The sequence below is a fragment of the Zophobas morio genome, unplaced genomic scaffold, assembly GCF_036711695.1.
Source record: "Zophobas morio isolate AGI-343-1 ecotype UQ-CSIRO unplaced genomic scaffold, CSIRO_AGI_Zmor_V1 ptg000012l, whole genome shotgun sequence".
NCBI classification, from domain to species: Eukaryota; Metazoa; Arthropoda; class Insecta; order Coleoptera; family Tenebrionidae; genus Zophobas; species Zophobas morio.
Window position 1 is genome coordinate 22,866,965 of NW_026972117.1, and position 15,946 is coordinate 22,882,910.

The 15,946-nt window shown below is 31.0% G+C and overlaps 1 protein-coding gene across 3 annotated transcripts; it reads right to left on the bottom strand.

Annotated features, from left to right (window-relative positions):
- Positions 1-9,846: 9,846 nt before the first annotated feature.
- Positions 9,847-15,607, bottom strand: LOC135128027 (L-lactate dehydrogenase-like). Of its 3 annotated transcripts, none has more exons than XM_064054820.1 (6): positions 15,500-15,607; positions 13,470-13,597; positions 13,298-13,415; positions 12,821-13,168; positions 12,520-12,761; positions 9,847-10,167 (listed from the first exon to the last, which is right to left on the bottom strand). In XM_064054820.1, exons 2-6 carry the CDS (start codon positions 13,593-13,595, stop codon positions 10,003-10,005), a joined length of 999 nt encoding a protein of 332 aa, XP_063910890.1. In that variant the 5' UTR covers positions 13,596-13,597; positions 15,500-15,607; the 3' UTR covers positions 9,847-10,002. The 3 variants fall into 3 exon arrangements, with proteins under 3 accessions (XP_063910890.1, XP_063910888.1, XP_063910889.1); XM_064054818.1 differs by lacking the exon at positions 9,847-10,167 and adding an exon at positions 10,365-10,764; XM_064054819.1 differs by lacking the exons at positions 9,847-10,167; positions 15,500-15,607 and adding exons at positions 10,365-10,764; positions 14,347-14,431.
- Positions 15,608-15,946: the final 339 nt, after the last annotated feature.

A 15,946-nucleotide genomic window follows, 5' to 3' on the forward strand; every position in this document is an offset into this window, starting at 1 on the left:
GCTTTACGAGTGCCATAAACGACCCGAAAAGTTAAATAGAGACTACAAAGCCCTAAAATTCATGTAAATATCTGGGCATCCAGGGAGAATTAAGAGCAACTAAATTTTCAAAGGATCTTAATTTGAGTTGGGTGGATGTTTAATATTGATATGACTATATTTCAATCTAATTCCACTATTTGTTGTTTTGTTTGTTAAAGTATCTAATTATATCCGATTTTTGTGTCATACCTATAGTTCTAATTTATATTCTATGCATTCTCGTTTAACTTCTTCATTTTCTTTGAACTTCGCAGTTCTCTTCGTGGTACTTTCGAAGAGAAAATCCCTGTTATGAGTGATTTCACCCTCCCGAATTATATATTTTTTTCAATAGCTTGTAATAATATGTCCTCTTTTTAAGAATGATGACAGGAAAAAATTAAAAATTGTCCGCTTCAACACAGTTTTACAAAAGTACGATGTATTGTCTGTTTAGACAATACTTAATTGGAATTAGAATATAAAACAAAAAGTAAAAAAGACGACCTTTTGAAAGAAACCTCTAAAATTTGACCAGAACAAAAATGAATAGGTATGAATAGTATAAAATACATACACAGAGTAAAATTAGTGGTAACAGAGGCCAAATAAGATGAAAAAATCAAGGGTATTATGAAGTTTTAGTTTATGCCCTTTTGAGGGTTAAGTTTATAAACTTGGTGGTGTCCTGGTGTCTATACATAAATGACTGACAACTTAACGCAAAAATGCCAACACATGCAAGCAAGTTGAGAACGAGCGTTCAAATAAAAACAACGTCAAGTTGGCTTTGGAAATGTGAACGAAGGGCGTAGTTTAATTACATTATTTTAATTGACATTAATTTATTTCATTAGTGTCATTGCAGTTAACACGCAATGGTTTTCACTTTTGAACAGAGGATTTTCATGATAGAATCTTATTTTCACAGTGGACGAAAAATTAAAGGCAGTACTTTTTAGCCGAATGCTGAGACGAATTTCAAAGTGAGCTTCCCGGCGTTGTTGATTGCAGCACCTTTAGATGTTCGCTAGATCGTTCTTTCAAACTGTGTCGGGAAACCGGCAGCTTGAAGGGAAAAGAAGGAAATGGTCGGCCAAAAAAGCATACTCATGAATTAGTTCAAAATGCGCAACAAATAATGAATCATTTTACCAGAACTTATGTACGTGTTGTGGCTCAGCAGAGAGGAGTGTCGAAAAGATTTAGATTTATTTCCTGATCTCATGACTGCCGTCCAAAAACTTCTTGAAGTTGATTATTCACGTACAGTGGACTTCTGTGAGGGGTTGTTGACTAATTTTGATGATGATTATTCAATAAAACCTTCAGCCATGACGCTGTAAAAACACAAGATTTTTATGTTGAAACCCCTTTCCATCCGCAGGAAGTGGGTGTGTGGTGTGCTGTTGGCAGGGGGAGAATTATTGGTCCGAGTTTTTTCATGGGACGTTGACTGGCAATTTATTCATGCACTTGACGAAGATGAACGGGATTTTGGATATTTTCAGGATCGGTTAATTAGCCATGCACGAGCAAAACGGTGGTCACTTCTACATCTTCTATAGACGTTATTGTTATGAAAAAGAAACGTTCCTTTCGCACTAACACTGCACTGTGTACTGGCATTGTTTTAATGACATTTAACATAACCTAGCATTCACAAAACTCTACGTTCACATTTCCAAAGCCAGCTTAACGTCGTTTTTATTTGAACGCTCGTTAGAATTGTTTAAATAGATAATAGTGGTCGACGAAACTGAGTGTTGCAATATATTTGTTCTGTCATTATATTTACTAGATGGTACTGTAACAGATCTTTATAACTTAGCAGTGGAATAGGTTTACGACTGGACACAAAACATTCGCGACTATATTTTTTTAGCACCTAATTAAGTGCTAAAAGACGCAGTAATAAATAAAAGAATGGAATTAGATTTTGTTGTGAAATACCTACCCTTATTATGTGATTTTTTGGGAAAGGTATAAGATTCTTTTTCAAACGACTCCGTATCTGATACATCAGAAGGTATTCTTAGTTTTTTGAGGCAATTGCTGAACGAATATATAAATAAAAGTTAAACCATAAAAATTAGAATAATATAAGTAGTTGTCAGACGTAGTTAGATAAGATTCTAGGAGGTATTTACACAATCCAAATCAAAGGTAATTCCAGAGGCACATAAGAATAACAAATATAAAATCTACCTATGTGTACAATTAGGTAATTTATAGTATTACCTAGGAATCTACAGTAAATAACCTGGTTTCTGCGTACTGTAGATAAGAAGGTAGGTCATTCGCGAATAACAAAAACAAAATCGGTGCAAGAACGAAACGCTGGGGAACTCCACAGCATCTAAAGCATCTAAAAGTACTTAGTTAAAATATATCGGCTGAGTAATCAATGAGGTTAATAAAAGATAGATCATCCTTTTCCAAAACTAATTTTGAATTAAAAAGTTCTATTGTTTTATATTCTCCTGTATTTTCTTTACTAAGATTTTTTCAGATATCCAAATAATAGGAAGCAAGTAGGTAGGCCTATGGTTGTTGGGTCATTAAATATCATTTATATATATCTCATTTTCTAAAAACTGACACAACTTTTGATGTTTTTAATGAGTCTGGGAATAATTTTTGCGGAAGCAAAGATTTATCAGTGTTGCCAGTAGACCGATTATATTTTTTATGTACTTAACGAGAAACCATACATTATTTTTTGGAAGTTCAAGTTTTGTCTTTCTAACAGTGGAATTTTTTTTTTTTAATATATTGTCTGCCCAAAAAATCGACAGATACTATATATTAGATCCAGTGGTGTCATTTCAGTGTTGATACTCACATTATTATCAATAAATACATTATCTATGCAGACATTATTACTAGTTAGAAACTTTACGAGTTGACGATAGCCATAATTTAGTAATAATTCACAAAAGAACTTAGTATTAAGTAGGAGAACCCGTAGTTTGACATATTATGTACGAACATGTATATGTGTCCGCCAAAAATTGCGGAAGAATGTGGCTAAGTACGTTGTTATGAAAGACACAAACATTCTTAAGTGTTTGGAAATCGTTTACATTCGCATAATTTGAATGCTAATCTCGGACGACCTAAAACTAGGGGTAAATGTGAATTACTCGTATAATTTAATAAAGAAACATCAACTGAAAGAAAACCTACAAGTACTTAATTTTATTATGTGATAAACATTTTTGAAATTTACACAGGATTTAAGTTGTGATAATTCTAGATTATTAACTGTGATTTCTGTTATAATATATTAAGTTAATTCCATCAAATGGAAGACCCTCTTCAAGCAGACAAGACGTTATCAACAAAAATGGTATCAGATTTTTATAACTGATGTTTCGAATTTTAAGTTTTGAAACCTTGAGATATACAAATTTTAATGTCTAGACCTGTGGATTTATAATCACTGACGTTACGATTGCATAAATATCTGTTACGTATTAGTAAAACAAAAACCTTCTCCAATATTTCTAATAGGTAAATTCCTTAACTTTCGTGATGCTGTTTTCTAACGATCGACAAAATTTTAGTATTTTGTCTATGAAATTCTTGATCTTGGGAGAGAAATTCACCACACATCAACAAAGATTTGCCCTGGCTTTATTTATAGTCAGTAGTAGTTCTGTTCTGTATCATTAGCACCCTTTGTTGTTTTTTCAAAAAATTAAAAATGAATGCATGATTATTGATTAATTATTTACCGTTCCCCTAAACGGTAAAATATATTTATGGCATATTTTATTAAAAATTTTTGTCTCTTAGAGATCGCTACCCGCAACATCTTGCTCCCACTGTTTCCTTTTTTTTAGAAATTGCCGCCGTCGACTATAAACGCTATTGTAATAATGTTGTTTAATACTCATATATTCCCAAAAAAAAAACAAGACAACATCTCATGTTGGAAATTAGTAAACAAAACGAAAACATGGGTGTGTGTGGTACGTTTGTAGATACACCCATCATTTCTTGGTTGTTCCCAAGACTGAAATAAAGTTGCAAAACCCCATTAATCTTAATAATAATTAACAGAAGAACTAGCAATAAAAGTAATAGCGGCCTTCACAATTGACAAACCTTTCGACTAACTTTTTATTAGACATGCTTATCTTATCAATTATCACAACAAAATCTGATGATAATCGCACTGAAGAATCTAAAACCACATCTACTACTACAGATAGTGAATCTATTTTAAGCAAAATTTACAAAAGGATTCAACTTATTTGGGTTTAAAGATTAAACTGACAAAAATGAAGCAATCGTCGTAAGTGTGTTGTCTAACGTAATCCGATGTGTCTGAGCGAACTTCTTATCTGATCTAATTCAGTTTAAATTTCAAATATAAAACCAAGAATAAATCAAATCGACATGTTTATCAATATTATCATTTTCTAGCCTGTCAGGAAACATAATAGAATAAATGAATAAATAAATAAATAAATAATAGTATATTGTTCAACGAGTTTTACTCTATACTTTTTCTGCTCATATTAATCAAGAAAATAAAGATAAAAAAATCAAGAATTATTTTTAATAACATTAAAGCTGTGGAGAACAGTGCTCAATCTTCAATAGATTGAAAAATGGTCAATTTTCTCAATCCAAAATGCAGTAAAAATTCAACATTTTCTCAATATGAGCAGAAAAACTAAATAACCGAGTCTATAAAAAAGTCCCAAACGGTGCAACTCTACAAAAACATTTAGAACCGATTTACGAAAATATAGTAAATAAATATAAGCTGTACCTTGGATTTACAACCCATTACATAACAATTTTTTTGTATACATCATGTTGTTATGATGTTTTAAGACTTGAACAATATTATTTATCTGATCTTTTAATAAGTAGATAATATCTTTGTTTTTTCGGAAGCTTTCGAAATCCGTTGTCACTTTTAAGAACAAGATTGGTTTCATTAACTCCATATTACTGTCGTCGGGAATCATATTTTTTGCAAATAAAAAGCGGACAACTGCTCTCAAGAGATCAGAAAACTTTAAAGATCTGTAATACTTAATAAACGTCCAACAATTCTACAATTTTTTCTGTACTGCTTTAAAAACAAGTGGCCAAATACAATTACCACAATATTTGATTTCCTTTATCATTGTATCATTTTTACTTATCATTGCAAATTAATATTTACGACATATATTTACAACCCCACTTAATTAATGCCGTTTACAATTCAAGCGTAGTTGAAAGTCACGGTTGTAAATAACCTATTTCTGAATTTGCACCGAATAGCAGAATTAAATCTCAAACGTTTTCAAAATTAGCAGCTTCATTTTTTTAAGATAAAACATAAATGCTTTTAAGTGTTAGACTATAGACAGATATTGCGTTGTAATAAACACAAACGTTTTAATAATAGGCACTCAGAATAAAGAAGCAACTTGAAAGATGATGAATTGAATGATTCAGTTTGGCGTCAGTTGCATGAAATGAAGTGAAAAAAATGGTCAAATTCCATGGAATGTGCAAACTATATTTATAACTATCATGCTTTTTCATTGTGAAGGATAAGATAAAGTAGGACAAAAATAGAGTAAGTATTTTACGAAATTTCGACAGCATCGGAAATTGCAAGATCAGCACAGTTCATAATCGTGATCAGGTGTAAGAACCAATTAGATCCAGAATTTTGCTGATAAAAAAATTGTCTAGGCGTTTTCATCCGCAGAAATGTTTCTACTATCCGATAGCTGCCTCAACAAAGTATGTTGGTTCTAGAATTAAACATGTTAAAATGAGTTTCATTACTCTCACAATTGTACAGAAATACCCTCACAATGTGATAAGGGCATTTGTCGCATTGTGAGACCAACAAAAAAGATTGACTATATTTTCAATTATTTCTAGAATAACTTTACCAACACTTAAGTTTTAACTCCTATTAGACATGCAAATACAGCACTGGCAACTATTGTTACTAGAAATTAATCACGATCCAGTCTCACGTGCCACATGGATAATGACTTTCACTTATAGAATTAGCTTTAATAGTAAACATTTTTCATGTTTTGTTCATAAAAATATTTTATGGATTTATTTTCTTTCCCTGCCAAATTTTAAATATCACATCGCTTAAAATGTACATCGTACATTTTGTACACTACAGTGATTGATAATAATTAATTAATATTTCCGGTTGTGGGTATTTATTGTCTATGAATAAATACACACAACGATGTTTTTGAATTGCTTGTTTAAAAAAAAACTAATAGTAATAATTCCAAGGAATTAATAAAATATTTCAAGCGTTCGCAAAAACTCAATATTTGATATGGTAAAATTGATTGCACTTTGTATAGTCATTTTAAGGCCAAATCGTTAATCAATGTCGTGCCTCTGACAATAAGATGGATTTTTTTTTTCCTACTTAATCTTAAAGTAACTCGTTTCAACAAGGTTTGAAGTCATGAGGATTGCTCGTGAACTTGCGAAATAATTAGTTTTGTTAAAAATTCTAAAAGATTCATGTCTGTAAAACTTCTTAACAAGACATATTGTCAACGATCCTTATAAAATGAGACAATTTTATTCACAAACTGTGTTAGAAAATGAAAATTACTTCACATTATGTATTTATATTTTGCGGTCTGTTGTGGTAAAAAAAAAGTCAAAATTTTACGGAAAATTTATTGTCATCTGATCATACAAATTTTCAGAATGTAATAAAGGCTAATTTCAATGACAATGTTACCAAATATACAGTCAATGATTTAAATGTACCAAATTAAGACAAAACTCCCTCGCCCCTTAAGTAGTTACATTAGTTTCTTAAATAAATTATAAAATTTACACATTAATATTCTTCGATTTTGGTTTGATGATAACTCATAAATTCGTAAACGTATTTAAGGTATTTTACTTAAAATCCCATAAACTAAAGCTAATTTTGATCGTAAAATGCACTATTTACTTTAATGAAGAATGCATTTCTAGATAAAAGGTGGAACAGAAGAACTAATCGCAAATTTTTATTTTTTCTACACTGCCAAAGCAAAATAATTAAGTCAAGTTATCCTGTTGAATATGACACTTTTGCTGCAGTTGATCTGAAGGATGTACATACTTGAACTTTAACTATGTACCAACTTTTGTATCGCGTGAACTAAATATTTATAGATAATTTTTCACAGAATACAGCGTAATAAAGACGTTTTTGTATCTTTATCTAATCTGTGGATCTTCACATCTGAAGTCTTATTTTGCAATTTGTAAAAATAAAAATTGGGCCAAAGATGTGGTAATTTTACAAATGTACAATAAATTTGCCAACATTGCCAAATGTAACAGTGGATGACATACAATCTCACAAAAGGAGAGTCTATAAAAACTCGTCAACACTTTCGAAAGTTTCATAGATTCCCTCCTACTTCATTAACCACAGCAAATAGAATACTGCTTAAGCTTAAGCTGCTTTCGATTTATTTAAACGCAATTAATTATAATAGAAAAAAAAAAGATTTAGATATTACAGTAAAGTATTTCATCTAACTAAAATTAGATTTTATTAGTAATTTATGAATTTGAGACTAAAAGTTTTATCTTTATCAAGTGCAGCCAAATTTTTATAAATACGAAGTTCATGGTAAAAACTGCATGATGTAGTGAAACCACTTTAATACTTCATTGTTCTATATTGAGTTTTAAAGTAAAGTTCGATGTTAGAAACATAAAAACATAAACTTCGTATACAATATATCTTAAGGACTACTTACGTATAATATTGGCAGAGGTTTTTTTTTTTTTTGTTAAAAAGTACATTATCTTCTAAACCACGTTGATAATTTGTTGGCAATAATCATAATAAGAACTATGTACAAATGTAATAAATAAAATTAATTACGCAACACAATTTCACAAAAAAAAACTGTTGGCTGAATATGTTGCAAATTTCATATTGCAGTTGCGAATTTTTCATTAAAAAATTGGTCGAATCTCATTAGACTGAACTTCTCTCACATCAAGTACAATCAAAGAAATTAAAGTCTTTAAAAAAATGTAGATAATATCAGTCACAGTGTAAGAAAAAGAAAGAGGAGATCGAGGTCATGATCTTCGCGTTATTAGTACCTGTTCCAATAAACTTAGCTATGAGCAGTTACTGAACGTTCTTCTTAATATTACCACAAAACGTTATAATACAATTTTGATTTTTTTTTTTAGGAAAATTTGGATGCCTAGGGTAAAAACTCAAGACGAATTCATAAACCACAAATATAGGTGTATGTTATTTTATAAAATTTTAAAGCATTTACCATGCAAAATTTTAAGGTAACGTCATCAGATTATTTGTGCAGATGATTGGACAAATTTTGGTTTGTCACTTTGGCCACCGCGTATCAGTCGACCTACACATCCTCAGAAAAACCTCTTATCAGTGCATTTCAACAAATAGACGACATGATTATGAACCTGGTGGTGTGGAACCGCATTAAAACACAGCAATATAATTGGTTGCATATGTCTAATATTAAAAATACATAGTAATTCACGAGAGTCCCGCACCTGAAAATTAAAACTCGACCAGAAATACAATTTCGAAACAATCTTTGATTTTTCAAACATTTTTTTTAAGTCAAACATAGTAGTTATCCATTTTAGTAATAGTTATTTAAACAATGAAAAGACATAAATTTTGATATGTGGTGATGCAATGGAGATAACATTTAAAATATTGATTTGTAGAAAAATTAGTTCTTTTAGAGCTCTTGTAAAATAATAATAGTAAAAATATCAAAATCTGCCGTGAAGCTCTATTGTTGGTTGCGTTTTGAATTTTTTTAGCCGTGGGTGCTGTATTTTAGAATTAAACAAGTTTAATAAAAATAAAAACGCTCAGAAATATTGCCGTCCAACATAATTGTTGCTAAAAGTTGAAGCATAAGACTTCTGCAGGTTACGGCAACATCAGATTCTAGAATGTGGTCATAAATTAATCAAACTAAACTTTTTGGAACCACGACGGAGGAAATCCAGATTTGTATTCATTTGTTTCAGACAAATTTTATTTTGGGTTGAAATAAATTGATTTAATATCGAAATCTTCCGATTGTTTGCTGTAAAAATTTCTATCCTTACAAAATTTTAAAAGTCAATTGGTACAATTTACGCAACAATTGTCCAACCATAAAGGTGGGAGAAACTGTTTTATCCGGACGTAAATTCCAGGTAGCGTGTCCATTCATGTTTGACGGATTTAAAATACCAGGATTAGGATATATCTATAATTAACGTTACAATCGTTTCTCGAAAAAATCAATTATTTAAACCGAACTTCCTTCGCTCCTGAAGCAAAGTCAGTGCTAAGAGGTTTATCATTCGTTTTTCGTAAGGACATATATTTTAATTTTATATGTAAAGCACGAGATTATTCCATTCTTAGAATTTTAGACTCGTTTTTGAAATGACAAAAAAATTTGATGGACAGGTTGACAATAAAACATAAAGATTGCGAATGTGAGGAAAATGGATAACAATCCAAAAATAAGGTGTGCATCTAACATACGAGATCAGTTTTCATCTCTAAATTAGGCAAATTATACAGACATTTATGTTGTAATTAAACAGTGTAGCAAATTTTATACTTGAAGTTATAAAAATAAATGACATATTTTAATACATCTTAGTTCCGCACACTTAGTGTTAATACAATATCCCCATACCCATTCTTGTTCTCACATATTATATGTATTACAAATAAAATAAATACAGTGGTACTTAGAACTTCAAGACAAACAGAATTTCCTCAATGATAAAAATCAAATAAAAAGATAAAAGCAACTTACCTTGTTTATAATCGAATCATTTACTAAACTTATTTAAATCTACGACATAAAAACGCTCGATTGTGTATCACCTTATCTAATAACAATAAGTAGACTAGCATATATATGTCTTAGCAACCCAGCGATTAATAAACGATTAAACTTAAAGTTTCAGATTTTTCTGAATTTCTTCCAGTAAAGAAGCCGACTTCAGCAACTTCTGCCGTTCTGCTTCAGTGAGGCACTGATTTACTATGTTTGTAACACCATTCCCACCCAAAACTGCTGGAAGGGATAGGAAGACATCCTGTTCGATTTCATGATGACCCTAAAGAACAATAAAAACTGTAAGCGTTGCAATAAATTTAAAAAAACGGATCTAACTATTTGTAAGTATATGTGATATATAATAAGAACGCGGTACAATCTTTTTGTTTGTGTACCTGTTGTGGCATAATGTAGAACTAAAAATAAGACGTACCAGGATATAAAAAATTATTTTTATTTAAGAGGGAAGTTAATTAATTTATCACACATTCATATCATTTATTTCACATTATTACACGTTTCAGTAAAAAAATAAATAATTCAATAAATAAAACGTAATAAGAACACAAAACATAAGCATCAAAAAACATTGGCTAAAACGACACGATATTTACTTACAATAATTATACAGTCAATTAAATACAGTACAATTGGCACCAATACATAAAATGCGAATCAGGTCACAATAAGTACGTATATAAGAGCAATTCGTTTAAAGTTTGAGATTTGATTGCACTTCATGTATAAGAGATGCTGATTTTTGAAGATGGCCTTTTTCCGTTTCACTTAGAGGTTGTACCACAACTTGAGAAACTCCATTTTCGCCTAAAACAGCTGGTAGCGACAAAAATACGTCCTGATCGACGCCATGGTAGCCCTGGTAATTAAAAATAAAATAGTTCTGGTTTTGCGTAAATAAAAACTTCGTGCAGGTACGCAGATTCAGAGATGTTGGTTGTATTGTCACAATTCACTAACCACATCAACAAACAGAAAAGTCGTTATGTGTGAGAGTTGTCAGTGTTACTTATGTTCATAATTATATACAATAAATATAAAAAATTATAAATTAAATCGTTTAGTTTTCCTAGTTGGAAAATTTTATTTTTTGGAAAACTGTTTTAAAATATATACAACCGTAAAACAATCGAATAGCTACTAAGTAAAAGTCAAATCAAATCATCACTAGTACAATAAAAAAATATTACGCAATTATATGAAGTACCCCAGGATTGAAAAAAGTCCTCTAAGAGGCCATGAAATTGACTTAAACTAATGATGTTGGTATTGCAGCTATTTGACAATTATTCCAGCGTAAGCGTCAAAGTGAATAAGAAACGCGTTGATGTTGCCAACATCATTATTTTAAAAATAAATTGCATGGCCTACTAGAGGGCTTTATACAAATTTTGAGACTAGTATTTTGTAACCGATAAAAAAGTCTGTCCATTAAGTAGATATAAATTTATCAAAAATTAATATTAAAAGAAATATATACACCGCAATTTTTTTAAACCTTCAAAACTTAACAGAAGAAAAATAAAATTTATTTTTTATTCATCGCGCAAACGTTTTTTCTTTTGTACCGTAGGTGAAACGACATTTTGTTATTATTTGACAGATGAATGCATATACGATTTTTAATAAAAATGAAATGCTTGCTAAATACGCTAAAGGAAATGAAAATGCTTTTGAACTTTGTATTCGTAAGGCGTAGTGCTTATGATCATAAGTAGAAAAAAGTGGTGTAATAATTATGTTTACACAACAAAAAGTCTAAACAATTTGTATGCGTTAGTTACGATAATTTCAATTACGTCACAGTGTAACTAATGTAGACACTACCAAATTCAAAATTTTAAGCAGTTGTCACTTATTTTAATTATAACTAAAGAGTAATGAATGAGTAGTACACAAACAACAATAACCAAATATTAACATAGTTATTTATTTATTTATTTAATCTTTCGAGTTTACGATTCCAATAATGACTGATGGATATATTAATACTATAACTACGTAATAATTCACACTGTTAATGTTCTACTCTTTAGTTATAACGGTTAAGGACTCTAACAAATCATGCAGTTAAAGCACACCAGAGTTAGTTAACTGATATTGAAATGTTAAAATACAAAAGCAGACAAAAAGCATTAATTATGTCATTAAGGTGTGTTGAAACTCAATGTTTTGGAGTAAATTTTGCAGTTTTTAATACTGTATAAGCTCTTCAATTTGCCATCACTGAGCCAAAATTTGTGTAATTTTTATTTACTTGTAGTATTTACTAGATTATCCGGAAATACAGTACTACCTAACATTTCACTTATTACCCTGAAGGAACAGAAAAACCTTACGTACGGAACTCTAATTATAAACCAAGATCGGAATTTATGGGAGCGGATGACTGGACAGTGAATTTTTTTCCGATCATGAGAACTGCATTTAACATTATTCTAACAATTAAAATATTGCAACATCTACCGGATTGTTCCCGACAATTATAATTCAACACCAACAATATACAAATTTTGAAAACAAAATTACCCCAAAACAACATACTAAATAATATAAGGCAATTTTTTATTAGTGTTAATACTATTTTATCTGAAATATAATAATTATTGTTTACCTTAACATGAACTGACACAGCATGTATATGGAAACTGTTCTTGAGGATACTATGAGCCAATGATGCAGCACTTAGACCTATGGCCCAGTTAGTATAACCCTTAAGTTTGATAACTTGATAAGCCGAATCTACGACATTTTTATGTAGGTCTTCCCACTTCTCCGGATCCTCTTCTGTTCCAATCACCGGATTTATGTCACGTATACGAACACCAGCGATGTTTACACCAGACCATACTGCAACTATAACAAAAAATTATATATGTTACAACACAGATAGAGACTTAAGTTAAGTAGCCTACCACTGCTGTCTCCATGTTCCCCAATAATCCAGCCATGACAACTACCAGGAGCAACACCCAGTCTCTGCGACATCAAAAACCGAAATCTGGAAGAGTCAAGGTTGGTTCCTGACCCAATAACTCTGTTTTTAGGCAGTCCACTAAGCTTCCAGGCGACGTATGTCAGAATATCGACAGGATTGCTTACAATTAGCAAAATAGTGTTGGGAGAATATTTAACCAGATTTGGTATAATGTGTTTAAAAATGTCGGTGTTTCTCTGGACAAGGTCCAGACGTGATTCACCTTCGCGTTGACGGACTCCGGCAGTTACGATACACAAACGTGAGCCAGCGCTAGCAGCATAATCTGAAATAAACATAATAATTATTAGGCACACTATACTTACATAGTACATAGGTAATCATAATCTAAATATTGGTGCTGAGTCGTGAGTACCGTATCCACAAACAGTGTTACCAGTACCAAATCACTTACCAGTACTTGCATTAATTCTGGGATTTTTTAAAAATAGTGACCCGTGTTGGAGGTCCATCATTTCTCCTTGTAACTTGTCTTCTACGCAGTCAATAAGTACAACATCGTGGGAGATTCCCTGGAAAAATTACGAATCTTAGTGTTAAGTCATACAAATAGTTTGTTTTTTTACTTGAGCTAAAACACTAAATGCAACAGCCATTCCTACTTGTCCAACGCCAACAACAGTAACTTTGTTGTCGGTGTCTACAATGGCAGATGCCACTTCGGACAACAGGGCGTTCTTGGTTGAAGTCATATCTGTAATAACAAAAAATATGTGAAAAGATGTACTTTATATCGTTTTCGAAATTTAATATATGGGTTTAACGCGTTCGAGTAAAATTACATAGTGGTATTAATATTTCATGTTATCGACGTAAAGGGGTTAATGTGACGTATGTAAATAATTTCATACTTCTGGCATGAATTCGCAGATATGAGTAAACAAATATAAATTGGATCCAAACAGAGAAAGCATATGATAAGCGTCAAGCGCATATAAAAATAGAACAACGACTAGCTTTCAACCACATGCTCAAATAAATTTAGCACTTTTATGAACCACATTTCTCTTGACGTTTTATTTATATAAATCTCAATTGGATACTGCTTTACGTATTGGTGCACGACCTCTTTTATCAACTGTACCCATATGTGAAAAAAATACGAAATATAGGTAAAGTACGAGATTTTTGTAATAGTGTTTACTTTCATCGTCGAAAGCATTTGTTTTGTCTTGGCGAGGTCATGGTTATAGTATGTAGCTGGAAATGTTTTTTTTTTCAATGTTTGTGTGAGTGGTATATAAGTATTAAATAAAAAGTGGCCAGTGATCTATATTACAGGACTTCAAGAAAGTTTTGCTGGGGAAAAAAGCTAGGGAGGAAATTATGATAACACTCACCAAAAAAGTAACCTAAATCAATGAGTGACAAATTTTAATTTAAATAACTATGATAAGTATTTAGTAATCGTTCAAGAATTTCTGGCTATATCTTTATTAGTACCTTAGGTTAGGTTTTCACTGATCACTTTTAAATGCACAGACACTACGTCTAAATCAAATGACTAGAGGTAATTTTAATATATATTTACGTTCTTATCAGTGACCGTGATAAGTAATCAGATAACATTTAATGCAAATAAAGAAAAAGTGCCGAACAACTTAAATATCACAAAGAATACTCTAACAATACATTATACACAACTACTACGTATTAAACAAACTTATGAATACTTGCTAATTATTAAATAAATTCAAATTAATCTTACTGCTCTAAAATTTTCAAATTCAGCAAGTAGTTTTTTTAGTTGATTCCTTTGATACACAAACGTATTAAAGTCAAGGTTCAAAGTCAAATACATAGAAAATCACCTACTAAACTAGATATGATGTTTGTTAAAGATGAAACAAAATCAATGCAAAACAAATTGCAGTAAAAATTGATAAAAAATTTAAACTCTCTTGTTGAAGTTGGTAAGTTTTAAAATGATAGTGATATAAATTTGATGTTGATCCTATTAGAATTCTACTATATTGTATATTGTAGTAAACCAGTCTACTATTCAATTTTATTGTTTTCATAAGTATTGTGGGTATAAAATACAGTTATTGATCACGATGTAGCATAATTATTATTTTTTAATTTGATATTTAAAGCAATATTCTTCTTTTTCATATTATTATTATATTATTAAAACGGTTCCCTAAAAACGCATTATAATTTATAACTTAAAATTTTATTTAAATAAACTGAGAGAATTGAGCTTTGATTACCAAAAAATTTTTAGTCAAAATGTCTGCTCAAGGTGACCTTCAAACTTTCAAAAGTTCAGCAAACTGTAAGATGTACAAACTAAAAATAGAAAAAAAATGAAATCGGCTGAATTAGTTGCGTACAGTTTTTTAAATAATGAAAGCATAAAATTGAGGCCGATCTTAAAAGTTTTCATAAACTTTATTTTTTTCCTCAACATTTAAATTATAAATTAAATAATAATTAATAGAAAAAAGATAAAATAAAAAAATTATAAACAAAAATGCCAACACGTACAAATGGTATTTTAAATTAAAACAAAATAAAAAAAAAATCGAAATGCAGAACCGGTCAGCGTCAAAATAAAATTCTAAATACAAAATTTAAAGCATTTTTTTCTTACCGATAACACCGGTTGAAACTTTAGTCAAAGAACACAGTTCACACCTGCCTAAAGCTTGAAACTTAGCGGCAGACTGGAGCAAGGTGACCTTTTTATACTAAACAAAATTTCGCTCCATGCGCATGCCTCCCCACGAAGACAATTTGCAGAAATACAGAGGGAACTCCCAGCCTGGCGTCACGTACACATAAAATGCTAAGCTTTGACGCATAGTTGTGAAATAAAATCTGCTGTCTGAAGACGTCCAGAAGTGGATATATCCATCTGTCCGCGGCTCCGACAGTGCCGGTCCGATCGATAACCACCGGTTGCTGAAAATATGCGCCCGAAATTTTGGCGGGAAATTATGGAAACTTGTGCAACAACGCGCGCATAGATGCAACCTGAAAGCGTGATTCACCTCGCGTATTACGGAGGATTGACATCGCTTCAATCGCCAATTTAGCG